Genomic DNA, 14811 nt, shown 5'->3' on the forward strand with positions numbered 1-14811 from the left:
TCTCTGCATCTCTTTTTATTATCTTTTACTCCTTTTCTGTATCACAATTTCTTGCTCTCCTGTTCTCTGGTAAACTATGGCATATTCTATATATTTTAACAATGCTCTCTGGCCTGAAGGGAAAGCGGTTATTCCTTTTTCTTTCACTCCAAATCAACACAGAGGAATGACAGTGTGTCCAATGGTAAACGTCAAAAGAACAAGAAACAACATGCAGTTGATCTCAGTCTGTCTTTGATCTGTTTGCATGTTCAGACAGGGTGGCACCGTGGAGGATCGAACCTCCAACCTGACAGCACTGGGGTACATTCACTTCATGCACATTATAATCACTTTAACCACAGAATTTTGTTGACATGGTGTTTACTTCCTAATTGTTAGGGGTCCTACAAGTACAAATGCTACAGCTGCACTACTACTACTACTAATACTAAGGACAATAACTGCAAAATCTTTTTTTTTCCATTTGACTTTTCCATCAATATGTGGATAAGTATTTTATTAAGTTAAAACTCTTGTCTTTGCCACAAACTGAGCTTGCTGACTTATTCTATGTGAAGTCGGAGTAGATGAATTTGCCCTGAATTCACAAGTCAGGTCAGAGGTCGGAGGTCAGAAGATTCCGACCTCTGATGTTGTTCGGACCACAGCATTAGCATAAGCTGTAATCAAATTAGAGACAACAGATCCACCTTGCAAACTTTTAAAATTCCAAATTCTTTTATGGGAGGGTTGGGGTAATACTGTGTAAACAGAACTGTCAACTCCAATCATAGCTGAAAAATCTTGAAAAAATCCTTTCTTTTCCTTTATAGCCAAGATAAGACCCCAAACAGAAGTAATGCTTCATTTTCTGTGGTGCAAACATGACAAACAATTCAAAATCATGTTTAGATAAATTATAAAATTAGGACAGCCATGTAGAATGTATGGTAAAGAGAAAATAGAACATTAGGGTTAAAGGAACAGTAAACATTTTTGTGTTGATAGTCTGCTGTTCCACCTCAAGCCTGCCTGAGCTCATTGAGCTGATGCTTCAACATATTTTTTAATGTGCTCCTTCCTGCGTGTTTGACACCCGAGAATCTAAATTACAACAACAAGTGCAAACAATCCGCCATGCATAGCTAAAATTACAGGGTGACATCAGATGTGTTTTGACTCATTCACCTCACTGACCAGGAAGAACAAGCAAGTCTAGAGTTTCAACCAGGCAAAAAGGAAAATTTCCAAGGGCCCAAAGCTTAGTGTCTAATTTGGAGGACCACCTAGGGGTTGCGAACCTCCTGTTGAAAACCCATGTTTTAAAACAGTAGTGTGAAAAATGTGTATAGGCTCTATTGACCAAAGTTAGTTGAGACTATTAACACCACTCTCATATCTCATATCAGTTCAATATGAAGCTACAGCCAGCAAGTTAGTTATTTTAGCTTAGCATTAGGACTGGAGGTAGAGGGAAACCAACTATAAACTATATATGCATATCTGCATCCTTGTCTAATGTCTCTAACCAAGCATTTGCAAACCTGAATGTGGGCGTCATAAAGGCTTATTAGCATGAGGAGTGATCATTTCTGTTGATGATGTGGTGCAGAAGGCAAGAGAGTTCAACATGTCCTACTTTCGTGACTCGGTGAATATCATGTGTATAATGGAGCTTCCTGCCTGCCTCAGGCTGCAGCATGGATGACTGCAGCTGGGCTGTAAGGGATACAGTGCTGTAACACAGATAGGAGCCGGAGGAGAAGCTAATTGGTCACACTTCCCTGGTTAGGAAGAGTGTAAGTCTGACTTCATCCACCGGGGGAGAAAAGCATAATTCAGTGATAAAAGTGTGAAAATTTCCTTCACACAGCATCATTACTGAAAGTCGTCCTCAGGGACAAGAGGAGATTATAATTGAAACAGTTTTTCTGAGGTCACTGATCCAAAGCCAATTACACTCTTTTTTCTCAGACAGAACTGTCAAATAATATACTGTAATTTTCCTAAATGTCTTTTTGTGTTGTTTCTCATAGTCATTATACATTTAAAAAATATACATTTTCAGTTAATGAAGTTTATTATTGTTACTGTCAATATAATTTTAGCATTAACTGTTATCTATCTATGGAAGAATGTTCAATAAAAAGCCATCGAATGTTCTTTATGAATACCTTGATAATTAACATTCATGCCTAAAATCTACTCAGTACTTGCCTGCATTGTCAGAGTAATTTGCAAAGGTGAATTAGTGTGGAATCGCTCAGTTCTTTTTCAGTTTCCCAGGGGCATGATCACCGCACACAGGCAAAAATGCCTCTGGACAGAACTGGACCTTGACCTGCAACCAATCAGAGCAACAAAACGTGTTATGTAGCAGTGTCTGGTCCATTTCCATGCAGTGCAGAGAAGGGCAGCTGCCTGCTTATAGCCTTTCTTTGACAAATTACAATTAGGTTTCTGCAAATGTCATAGCACTGAAACTGCTTTTATTAAAGTAGCCAATCACCTTTTACGTTTTCCTTCTCGACTTGAGTTCTGCTTTTGACACTGTGGATCAAGCTATCTTATTGGATCGGGACACTGCTCTGAATGGTTTGAATCTTTTAGGCAGAAATTTCTCAGTAGCCCTGGGTAATGCCTCATCTTCAGTGCCCCCTCTGACTTGTGGTGTTCCCCAAGGCTCCATCCTTGGAGGAAGGCAATTTTAACCATCTTTTATTCTGTCTGTCCGAAATTAAGCTCTGGCTGTCCCGAAACTTTCTCCAGCTAGATGAACATGAATTGGAAATAATTCTCTTTGGTCACCTGAAGTTCACTGCTGTTGTGCAGAAACATCTGGGTCTTCTAATGTCCAACTTGCTTGCAGGAACTTTTCTGAAAACATTTGAGGTGAGAAAATAGGAATGCAGTAACAGAATCTTCAGACTCATATTTGATCATATGTGTTCATTTAGTGCATAAACACAGTGAGGAAATCAGTATCAGGTCTTTGAAGAGATTGGGCCCTGTTTAGACGATCAACAGCACATGGTCCAAAGTGCATGGCACAAGGGCATTTAGGGTGTGTCCAACTCCACTTTGCTATCTAAATGGCGCTTAATTAGGATATGAACAGTAGTCCATCATGTTAAAGTCAAATAACTAAATAATTACACCTCTGGGTTTCAGTACTTTTTGTAGTAATTGCAAAGAAATGAGAATAAATTAAACCTATTTTGTCATAAACAACAACAGAAATCTTGTTGTTTTTTTAAGTGCATAATCCAGAGTCTCAGTAACCATGAGCACTTACCTAACTCTCTATGGTCTATGTCTGTGGTTGGTGTTGAGTGGTTTCCCTACATGTGTTAAGATTTCATGCCATTTCGCACTTTAACAAGTAAAGGTGCCCTAATACCCAAACACACACTGTTAGCCTCTGTTCCATGCAGGTTTGTCCTATCATGTTACCTTATAAATAATGACTGATGCTCAGTTGGTGATAGGATCCACCCAGTGAACTCGCTGTGAAACTGAGAACTTCCTTCACATCACACGCCTACACTCTGAACACAACCCAAGAGACCCGTCTGCTCTCACTCACAGCATCATCACGATTACGGCGAAGTGACATTTTGACAAAACTTCACCGATCAGGTTTTGAAATGTCACTCAGAGCCAAATCCCACACAGACCTGCAGACGGCTGGGAAGGCCTCGTTAGACGAGAGCCTGTACAAGTCTTTCTCCATGAGCAGCAGTAACGTAAACAGAGGCAGTCGCTTTGGGAACGGGACAACTGAAGAGGTCAAAGGTCTCTCCAGACCCTCCAGGAGGCCTGTGCGGATGGTGAGGCCGGTCAGCGCCGTCGGCTCAAACGGCTCCTTCCTTCAGATCAACCACCTGCAAGGAGAGCTGGTCAGAAAGAGGAAGGTAAGGATGTGGAGAGGGTGAGTGGTGTTGTGATCAGTCCTCTGACCATACAAGTATCATCAGAGATTCTGTCTTACTCATGACCTGCAGGAAAAATGTTGGATATAGAAGGCTATTATGTAAATATCAGAGCAAAACTTAATGCTGTAGGAATGTTTCAGGAAGATTAAAGTGATCTCAAAAGGATATTCAAAACCACACTACATCTGCAACTAAGTAATACTGTTAAGTCAAACAATTACAAAGTGAACATTGCACAGGAAAACAAAAGCCGACCCATTTTTAATCAAATAACATCTTCAGATCTTAGCTGAAGAAAATAATGTGGCAAACCTCTCGAATATAGTACTACATTAAATAGATGATGTGTGAAAAAAAACAGGGGCCATATTCATAAACTCAGAGAGCTCCTTTGTGAGGAGGTGTGGTTGATCCCGTTGGTGTGACACATGCTGTAGATGATATTATTGCTTGATCCATCGAAAACAGGGAAGCAAAGAAAAGGTGATAATGGACAGTGAAATTGATAGAAGTTAGTCTCTATTAAAATATTGCTGTTTTGAACATCTCTGTTGAGTAAATTGCAAGCCAGACTTTAAAAGTAGCCAACAAAATGTTTGATAACACAGGCCCACTTGCACAGTGGCCTTTTCACACACTGATAGTAATTATATTTAGTTACCATGCTGGTAATTCTAGTACTTATTATATTCTATATTAATGGGGGAAGTCCACTATGTCCATGAATGCCCCTTTTGTGAGTCTACAAGCTGTGGACATCCAGTGGGAATGAAATGAACTGCATCACAATATGAGACTGTGAAAGCACTACAAACATTAGTGTAATCACTTTGCTGATGAAAGTCATCACTTACCACACTAGTGTATATTTCCAAATATCATATCATTGTATAATTTCTGCAGTTAATGTGTTATATTTGTTAAGTGGGACATTTATCTCCCTTGTCTGGTTTGTTTTCTTTTGTAAGGCACTAACATTGTTAAGGAAAGTGCTATATCAGTAAAGTTCATCATTATTATTTATGTTAGTGCATCTCTAATGAGATCCATGACAAACATCTAATCTGCAGTGTTTTATTAACTCCTTCTGCCACTTTATCCTCTGCTTCCTCCCTACTCCAAACAGTTTTTCACCTCAGGAGCTCTTTTACCTTTACCAGGATCTAGTCTTAACTTTAAGGAGAGATTGTTGGGAAAATATCATAATTCTAAGAATTTTCCTAGAATTTCATTACTAGGAAATATTTTTTTTTGTACTAGGAAACTTTGTGAATATGGCCCCGGGTTAATGTGGCTCCTCCTGGTGGTGCTAATTCCATTAGTAAGAATCCACCATGTCTGAACGAAAAACAATCAATTAGAGCCAACTTCCAACCCAAATCATCGCCCAACTAAAGACAGAAACTAAACATTTCATTTTTGAAATTTAAATTTATTTGCACTCTTTTCTTTTTAACTCTGTGTGAGGCTCTTGACTGGGTTTTGTTGTCTCTCTCTTTACTGTCTCTTCCTTTCTGTCCTCTTCTCTGTGTGCTTCTATCTATGGCTCCACACACAGCTGAGACGGCTGACAGGCACCACTTGACCCAGTGTATGGGTTAGCATCATCCTCCCACACACCCCCAAACTGGTCGGTGTTTAACAACCTGGGAATTCTCATGTTGTTCCCTTGTTGCGAGCAGTTTCATGTAGGAACTATTTTCTTTCTACTGGAGCTACTTTAGAATCTACTATCTACAATCTATCAGTCCACCTTTGTTTCTAATAGAAAGAAAGTTGCTCCTATGTGAACCTGCTCACAACAAAGTCTGTGGGTTATCTTGAGTACCCGGGTCATGATTTGAGACTGGTTCTTTGATAACCACAAACTGCTTTGAGAACCACAAGCTGAGTTCCATTTAGTCTCATTATAATGGAGAGAAGGCAGACATCCCTATGGCCGATATCACCAAAACCCTGCAACTTACACCAAAAAAATCAAGAGAACTACAGGCCAGGAGAAAAACATGTATTTTTGATTTTGGGGTAAACTGTCCCTTTAAAGTGATGACGAAAAAATGGAAATTTGAACATCCACAACTGCAATGCAACTGGCAGACATGAAGATCATGCCAGATAATCAAAACCTGTAAAGCAGACTTTGTGAGATTATTTTTCTCGACTATATTAATTACTTTAACTGCTGTTTCTGAGGTCAAGAATTAACTTTAAACCTTAGCTTTGTTAAGGTAGTTTAGGAGTTTAAATGTTCATCAAAAGATAATATATCCTAAAATGGTAAAAGTGATGGTGAGAGTGGATGTTAAGAATAAAAGTGTATTATTTGCTGTGATTAATGATGTCACAAACCTGTTTTATTTCAAAGCACTGTACACTGGTGAATTCTGTGTGATCCATCATTTTGTTTGTGTCCTTTGAAATAAATCTCTCATGTTTTTGCTCCACATCACACATCGTTGATAATATAACTTCCCTCAGGAATGCGAGGATCTGAGAAAAGAAAACAAGTACTTGTCAAATGAGATCCACATGGAGCGGATCATGATGCGTACGGAGAATGAGCTGACCATGAGGAACCTCAGGAACCTGAACCAGGAGCTGCAGGCTCAAGTAAAAGAGGTAACACTGGGCATAGTTTATAACAGTGCATCACTCATGACATAAGACAACAAGGCATGTCTCTGCTGAGCACTGATATAAAGAAGGTAGACACTTCATAAAACATCCACCCATGTGTATCTGAGTTTTAGGAAAACCCTCACATTAATAACACAGCTTGACACCTGCTGAAAGCTACAACCTATGTAAGTCATAAAGAGTTTTGTCAGTCTACAATATCAACTAAACTAAAAGCAAGTGAAACACGCATCCAATAAATGTAGAAGACTGGAGTTTCCTTTGAAGTTTTGACTGGAGGCATTTGTGAAACTGTGCAAACACTCAGTGTGAAATTTAATTACAAATCAGAGAAAGATGTGATATCAAAAATAGACCCTGGGTACTGCAGAGATGAATAACTCCATCCAGTCAGACTTGACGAACAGCTATAAAATTTATTATGATTTATTACATTTTCAGTGTGCATGGGTTGGGACTGAATGCAATACGAACCATCATCATGGTTCACAGAAGAAAATTCAGAAATCTTCAATACTGTGAAAACAAACAACCACGACTCATCTTAAACCGTATAAGAGACAGTTTCTATAATATATATTTTCTTCAAACTGTAAAACACAAGGATCTCAGGAGAGCTTTGACTCTCAAACAATGCATTCTGGGAAACCTGCTAATATGTTGATCATGTTTCTTTAATCTTTAATAAACTTAATTTAGTTGAGTTGATCAAACTCTGTTCAGTGCATTCATTCAACTCATAATTTTAAGTCAGTGTTTCTAGAGTTCTTAAGTGTTCTGAAGACGAGTATAAATTTTAAATTTAATTGACTTGAAAAAATAAAACTTGCATATTTGCATTAAGTTCATGAGAAAAGATCAATTGATCCCAATAAATTCCTGTATGATTTTTTTATATGAAAAAAAAAAAAAAATCCTCCATACCAGGGAAATACAAGCCATCACTAGTGAAAGGACATAAATTCCCTGCAGGGACTAGAATAAAAATAAAAAGAGGATAACAGTCAACAGCTACACCTAACAGTAATTAACACTTACTCATTATGCTGTATTAGTAACATATTAGCTTCAGAAAGCTACTATAATGGCCAGCTTGTTATAAGTAAACTGCAGAAAGCTAAATTAAAGCTACTACCAGGAACATTCATAATTTGTTGATTTTGGAGGCTCCTATTTGACAAAAGCTGTACCGTTTCCACCATAACGCCCACAAAACATAACAATAATAAAAATCTCTTCCTGCTATATTTTAAGTGGTTAACCAGTTAAAAACTCATTGTAGTAACTTTAACAAATCAAAAATCACAAAACAACTAATTAGGAGTTGGTACATCAAGATAAGCAGTAGGTGATGCTCCAGTAGAATGCAGAAGAAAAGGGTAAAGGAAGATGATGACATTAAAAAAGCACCAGGCAAACCTCAAATAGTGGAATGTAGAAAACATGAGCATTTATGTTTAATTCAAATATTAATGTAAGGAGATTTTTTTAAAACTGACTTTGTGTAAAAAATGGTGCCTCTTTAGTACAAGAACAAGACAGCATTTGAGTTATATCAGTGTTAGTGATGTTAACCCTCATCCATTCATGCCACATAGAATCTGACTGCTGACCCTCATTCTGACTCTGAGTGGTTGGAGTCGTGTTACATCTAGAAACAAAGACAGGCCTCTACTGTTTCCTCACCAAGTCAGCACTGCACCCACCTCTCCGTCTCTCACCCCGTCAGCTGAAGCAGAAGCTGTATCACAGCCAGCAGAGGGCGACATTGTGCTCACGAGCTGCAAGTGAGGCAGAGGAGTCCAGAGGGGATGCGGAGAAGAGCAGGGCCCTGGCTGAGGCCCGGGCCCTCGAGTGCCAGCGGGACAAGGACACGGCAGAGGCAGACAGGAGCCGCTTGAGTGAAGAGCTCCAGCAGCTTAAAAAAGAGGTAAACACACACTCACACACAGTTTGACACAGATATTGTCAGATGATCTGCACACTCACCTGACCAACTTGTTAGAGACAGAAAAGAGATAATTAGAGGCAGCAATTAGTAACTTTAGTACGACATGTAATGTATACACTCCATGTGCTCCATCATGACTCCATCAGAGTGAGATGTTAGACTTCATCCCAAATGTCAGTTAGTCTTCCTGTTTTAGCAGCAAATTGCACACTAGTTGTAGAACAGATCCAAGTGACAATTTAAAAACTGCAAGTAGTATGAAAAAAAAAAGTGTAAAAAGCCTTTAGTGATAATATTAATTAAAATGTTTTCTTGAATCTTATGTGCGTAAATATGTGTTAAAACAAACTACATTTTATCAAACATACTCTGAATATCAGACACTTGGTTTAATGAAAGGCCAGCTCTGACTTGATATATCAAGAAACCGATAATAACTACATTCAAGTCATGTTACTTATGCATTTAAAGGAACAGTGTGTAGGATTTAGTGGCATCTACACTCTTAGAAAAGGGTCCTTCCTGAAGGGCTGAGGTTCCATCCAGAACCATTTGCCCCTGAAGGACCTTTTTTTTTTTAAACGGTCTGAAATTTAACACAAGACCATGAAGGTCTTAACAACAAACAGTAAAATGTTAAAATCAATTCTACACCACACTTAAAGTCAGTCAAATGATGAGAGGACAGGGCTGATGTGTGTGCCGGTTACAAACCCAGAACTTTCTTTAGATCCTGGGGTGAGGGGAAAGACAAAAAATAAATAAGGATAAATCATCATCATTTCAATAATCGTGTGTGGATGAGCAGACCATTGAACTGCAGATGACATCTCTTTAACCAGAATGGATGTGAGATATTTTAGTGCAGTTCTTTCTCTCTGTTACTGCCATCAATATCTCTGAATCAGCCGGGGCATAAACAGGATGTAACATTATCAGTGGACTGAATCGATTCAATTATGATCTGTGACATTAATTTGGAATCTTCCTTTTCTTTCTGTAGCACACTGATCTGCAGCTTTTACTGGCACAAACAGAGAAGAATTACTTTGAAACCAAGCTGAAGCTTGACCGAGTATCCGGGGAGAAACAGACCCTGCTGCAGGAGAACCGGAGCCTGGAGGGAGACAGAGATGACCTCAGACGCAAGTTGAGACAGATCACACAGGAAAATGTCCAACTTAAAGAGAGGTGGGTTTCTTTCATGGGCACCTGGCCGTGTACCCAAAGATGCACCTTATTTCTCTAATTGCGCCTTCAGGTAAAGAATATGTCAGGCAGCAAAATTTGAGTCTTGATATAGCAGAAAAACTTCAGATTAAAAGGTAGTACAACAGTCTGGTGAAGTATGTAATACATAAATGCTTTGTTTGCTGAGTAAGAAAATATAAAACAGATTTTAACAAAGGCTGAAAATGTAATTCAAAATCAACTATCAGTTCAAATGTTGGCCATAAAAGGTCTTTGAAGTGTTTCATAGTCTGGCTGAACATTTAAATGCCAGATAAACTTTGAATCAGTTTTAAGCTGCACTCTTAAGTACATGCAAAGATCGCGCCTATTCAGTTCAGTAAGAATTGCTCGCCTGGTGCATATGCAAAAAGGGTTTTCTATCTTTCAGGTTTACTTCCTGGATATGTGTCCTACTGAATGTGCAGTAGTATAAGAAAACTCAATGGATCAAAAAGGCATAATTGGCAGTTCAACATGTCCTGTCAACAGTTTTAAAGATGTCTCTTTTATAATGATGTTTTATGGAAAAAATGCTTTTTGGGCTGCAGGAAATTTCTTGCTGTAAACAAAATACAGTAGTCCATTATCATAATAAACAATTGTAGCAATATTTTACGCAGCATGTTTCAGTCACATGCAAAAAACAAGTTAATTATTGACAGTAAAGTGAAATCTTAGTGATGCATTACAGCCACACCAAAATATGCTTTATCTGCTGCATCTGCTCATTAGAGAACCTTTTAAAACCCTTAAAAATGCTGTAGAATGGAGTCCTCTACATAAGAGGAGGTGATGGATCAAGGTTTGTTGATTTAAAGAGACAAAGACAAAAAAATTGCTCTTTTAAACTAATCAGGCGTACTATACTAGCTAGAAGTGCTGAATTCCTCTTTAAGAGGGGAAGTTGGAGGAATGTCAAGGGCGTCAGACGAGGGGTGCTTTAGGTTCACAGTGTCTCCCACCACTTGTTTAAAAATAGGAAGAGCTATGCATCAAGGTTGAATGTCAAACCTGATTGTAGCCCCTTATCAACAGAGAATGTGGTGGGAATGCACTTGACCTATAGGAAGCAATAAATCAAATTACAGCAAACCTTGAAACTGTGTAATAAATCACCTTAAGATGAAATCGCAAGAACAAGATGGCAATTTAGCCAGTGGTGGGTCCAGCATCATGTGACAAGGTGATTTCTTATGTTTTAAAGTCTATCAAACAATTCTGTTGAAATACATTGCGTGCTTCCTTTTTTGGCCACCCAGTGCTGCATCATACATCAACCGTGCAAGTACCTGAGCTCTATTTAACCTCTAATTGTTCAATAAACAGAAAGGACATATTTTCTCCTGCTGAGTGAAAAGTCGAGAGCGTAAATTATAACATCAGAAGAACATCAGATCAGATGAAGTGCTGCACATCAAATCTAAACAGTGTTCGTCACAACACTGAAGCATCAAAGCAGATAACGCTGCTAAAAATGGAGAGCGGGAAGAAGATGAGGAACATACCACAAGAATTATCACCATGGCCTTAGTTAGGTACTGATCCCTGTCTTTTTTTTTGGACATTTTTTGTGTATGCTCTGAGTTGATTTGTTTAGTTTCTATGGCAATTTTCAGAAATAATCTTAGTATACTGTAAAGAGAAAACTCAAAACTAAAATACATTTACGCTTTTAAGATGAAGGCATCCTTGAGGTCAGTCAGATGCTTCCAAGTTTTTCAACTGACCCTTCCTAAATCCTGGATAAGACATACAGAGTAAATATAGAGTTAAATGAATATTATTTATGTAGGGGAACTAAACAAACAAGAGTTTAATGATGTTATCGTGCTGACCTTTATTTCACTAAAATTCAACTTAAATTCTTTTTTATTAAATTATATTTAATTATTCAAACAATATGTAATGCTTGATAATTGGTTTTTGTGGTGGACTGAACATTTCTAAGCTTCTGAAGGGAAGCATGCCAGCAAATGAACCAGTGGGTTTGGATAAAAATGTCAGGGTCAGCCAATCAGAGGAAGAGTAGGGCAGGACCTGACTTTGCCATCCTAAGAAAAAAAAATATCATGTACAGGAAACAGGAAAGGAGAAAGTTGATCAAGAATCCAAAATATGAGGGACTTAGAAGTGTGAGAAAAAAAAAAATCAATGTTACATACAATGTACTGTAGAAGATGCGTGAGAGCTTGAGCAGAGGAAAGATGAGCTGAGAGGAAAGCTCAGAGGAGGGAAGTGGAAAGTGAAGAAGAAAGAAGAAGGGAAGGGTTGTTTGTAAGACAAGTTTCACAAGACATATGTTAGACTTTAACAGGCTACACAAAGTAAAACCCCATTAAATCACACTTCATCGCCCTCATCTGGACACGAGTATAGGTGGTCTCTGTGTGCAGTGTCAGTGAGCTTATGTGATTCTTCAAAGGAAAAATCCAGCATCCAGCTGTGTTTAGAATACATTTATCCAAACACACTATTGGGTGAGTGACACATACATGTAAAATTTTCATTTAAAAAGCTTCTTTCTACTTCCTGATATTTTGCTTGTTTTTGCATCAGCATAAAAGTCTATTGATTTCATTTTCATTTCAAGCAGGAAAGTGCAGTGTAGACATATATATATATCGCTTTAAAAACAAGAAAAGTTTTCATTGAGGCATTGCAGTTCTTTGCACAACAGGAGTCACAAGACTGGAAAAACAAAAATGAAAAAGGAAATGAATAGTTAAGCACAAATGTAACAGAAAAAGAGTGAGAAATTGATTCAAAACAATTTCTCTGCAGTCCAGCTGCAAAAAACGAGACATTTTGGGATGTAATTTTCAACCTTGTGCTTATAGTGAGATGAATTCGAGGCGCAGGGCGATGGCGTCGGAGGAGGAGAGCAAAAAGGCCAACCAGGCTCAGCGGGAGGCCGAGGCTGAGAGGCGTCTGGCTGAGAAGGAGAGGCAAGAGAGAACGGCCGAGTGTCTCAGCTGGAGGGAGCGGCACCAGGACTTAGCTGACAAGTTCAGAGCTCAGGAGGACCTGAAGGCTCTGAGGCAGAGCAAAGCAGTGAGAAAGCACCCTTGACAGCCATTATTGTTGCCAGTTGAGTTTTATACTAAGTCATTATTTTGAGATAAGTCACTATTTTAAAAAAATTTCTTGTTATTTTGAGTTATAAGTCAATATTTTGCATTGATCACACTGGTGGAAATAGGTTTCCAGTGTAGTTAATTCATTTGTAAGATAACTTTTGTGTTTGTTTCCCTACAGTGTCAAGCCAACATCAAGAGTTATTTCCTCTGCATGACAGAAAGCGATCAGAGGGTTAAAATTCTCAAAAATCAAGACGGCACCCCAAGAAATTTTACGGTGAGATGACTCTACAGCTGTGTTCATTAAGTTTATATCTGTAGCTGTAGGTTGATGTTTTTGATATGAAGATTGATGAAGAAAATCGACCTGTTCTCATGTCATATGGTTTTGTCAAGGAGGGAGACCCTGTGTACATTTCCACCCCTGAGTCCAGTCCTGAAGAACCTGAGAGAAGTTCATCCAGGTAACACTGTGGTGACCAGGGGGCTCTAAAAACAACAAAGTTCACTGGCCATGTTTCAGGTGAAAACCTTGTATCTCCAGAAAGAAAAATAACCCTGTTTTCGTTGGGTGACAGAACACTTTTGTCACTATTATCTAAAGGGCTTTATAGGTCTAACAGGTGAAAAGCCACCTCAAATTTAAACCCTCACATTATTTAGGAGCATGAAACCCCTCAGAATTGGAGATATGAGGCTTCCATCTGGCAGTGACAAGATGTAAAGTCCTGTTTACATTGTACCCCTCTATCTTTTTTTACTTTTTTTTCTCAGGACCATGTTCAGGATCTCTGCCCCGCACACAGGGAGGGACCTCGGTCCGAGTCACTTCGATGAGCTGCCTGCCTTCGGAGGAGAGCGACCTGACTCTGCCCCTCAGCGCAGAGGCAGGAAGGTGGTGGAATACTTCTGGATCCCGACAGACCAGGAATAGTCAATTAACATTTTGTCATCACGCGGCTTGCTTGCAAACCTGCTTGCTTGATCATGAACAGCAGCAGAGACGGTTTTTTTTACAGTTCTTTATGAGTTACAGAGGTGCGAAATGATTGTTTTTGGGAAAATGTTGAGATGACATAACATTTGACATCTCCAGGCCTTGGTCCTCCCACCCAACATCACAGCCTGAATCAACTCCTCCTGCCTCCATAGTCATCCAGGACATTCTGCTTCTACCTGCTCTTTAAACTTTTAAAAAGATTTTACCACTCTAAATTGTTCTTTGATCCCAAAATGTATTTTACGGTTCCTCACGAGTCCCCCTAAACAGGGACGAGATAAATTTGTATCTGTAGCTCAATAACTTTTAAATTACTTTCAGGGTTTTGGTCAGTGACATTGCTTCAGATGAAACACCTACCCCATCTCATTGCTGTGGAACCAGTATGACCTGCAGAGGTTGTGTACGGAGTGGCTCTATGCCAGATACCGGATCCAGGTCCATCAGTCACAGGTAACGTTAAATGGGAACATAAAAGTTGCATGTGCTCTCTGCTCCATCACACCAGCTCGGATACTGACTGGTCCCTTGTTCCTTGATCGCCTTGGCCAAGACCTCTCAACCAATAACTTCTTCCCTGTGCCAAACACCTTTGCAAGGGGTTGGATCCTGGTGGAGAGAGCCAGAAAAAATGTCTGATTAAGGGCTTCACTGAGGAAAGTTGTGGGACACTGGGGGGGACCAAGAAGGTTGTGGTGGAACTCCAGGGATTTCGTGCAGGTCTTTCTGGAAGACCAGCAACCATCTCCTCTGTCCAGAGTTGAAGCGTGCATGGAGGTAACCCCAGGATCCTGGAGGAGTACAGGGACCATGGAATGTCATGAATAAAGAAGGCACTGGCTCAGCTAACAGGCTGGATTCCATAAGCCACCAGTCATCTGAACATGCTCACTTTTGTCAGCCAAGTCATCATGGTGATGAATAAGGACTACATTGACTACAATCAGGGCACTACATATGGATATCAGTCCCATTCTGGGACCAGCGACAACACCC

General features: G+C 39.4%; 1 protein-coding gene across 1 annotated transcript; it reads left to right on the forward strand.

Moving 5' to 3' along the window:
• The first annotated feature begins 6402 nt into the window (after positions 1-6402).
• On the forward strand, positions 6403-13891 carry LOC146316506 (uncharacterized). The gene is made up of 7 exons (XM_084734715.1): positions 6403-6536; positions 8284-8484; positions 9509-9696; positions 12576-12789; positions 12994-13092; positions 13212-13279; positions 13590-13891. The coding sequence occupies exons 1-7, from the start codon at positions 6447-6449 to the stop codon at positions 13747-13749; spliced, it is 1020 nt and encodes a 339-aa protein (XP_084590841.1). The 5' UTR covers positions 6403-6446; the 3' UTR covers positions 13750-13891.
• Positions 13892-14811: the final 920 nt, after the last annotated feature.

Source organism: Lutjanus erythropterus, chromosome 13 (assembly GCF_056507025.1).
Source record: "Lutjanus erythropterus isolate fLutEry1 chromosome 13, fLutEry1.hap2, whole genome shotgun sequence".
NCBI classification, from domain to species: domain Eukaryota; kingdom Metazoa; phylum Chordata; class Actinopteri; order Lutjaniformes; family Lutjanidae; genus Lutjanus; species Lutjanus erythropterus.

Coding starts and splice junctions, on each gene's coding strand:
- LOC146316506 (XM_084734715.1), top strand. CDS start 6,447: ATGGAGCGGATCATGATGCGTACGGAGAATGAGCTGACCATGAGGAAC. Junction 8,485..9,508: donor TCCAGCAGCTTAAAAAAGAG/GTAAACACACAC, acceptor TTCTTTCTGTAG/CACACTGATCTGCAGCTTTT. Junction 9,697..12,575: donor AATGTCCAACTTAAAGAGAG/GTGGGTTTCTTT, acceptor TTGTGCTTATAG/TGAGATGAATTCGAGGCGCA.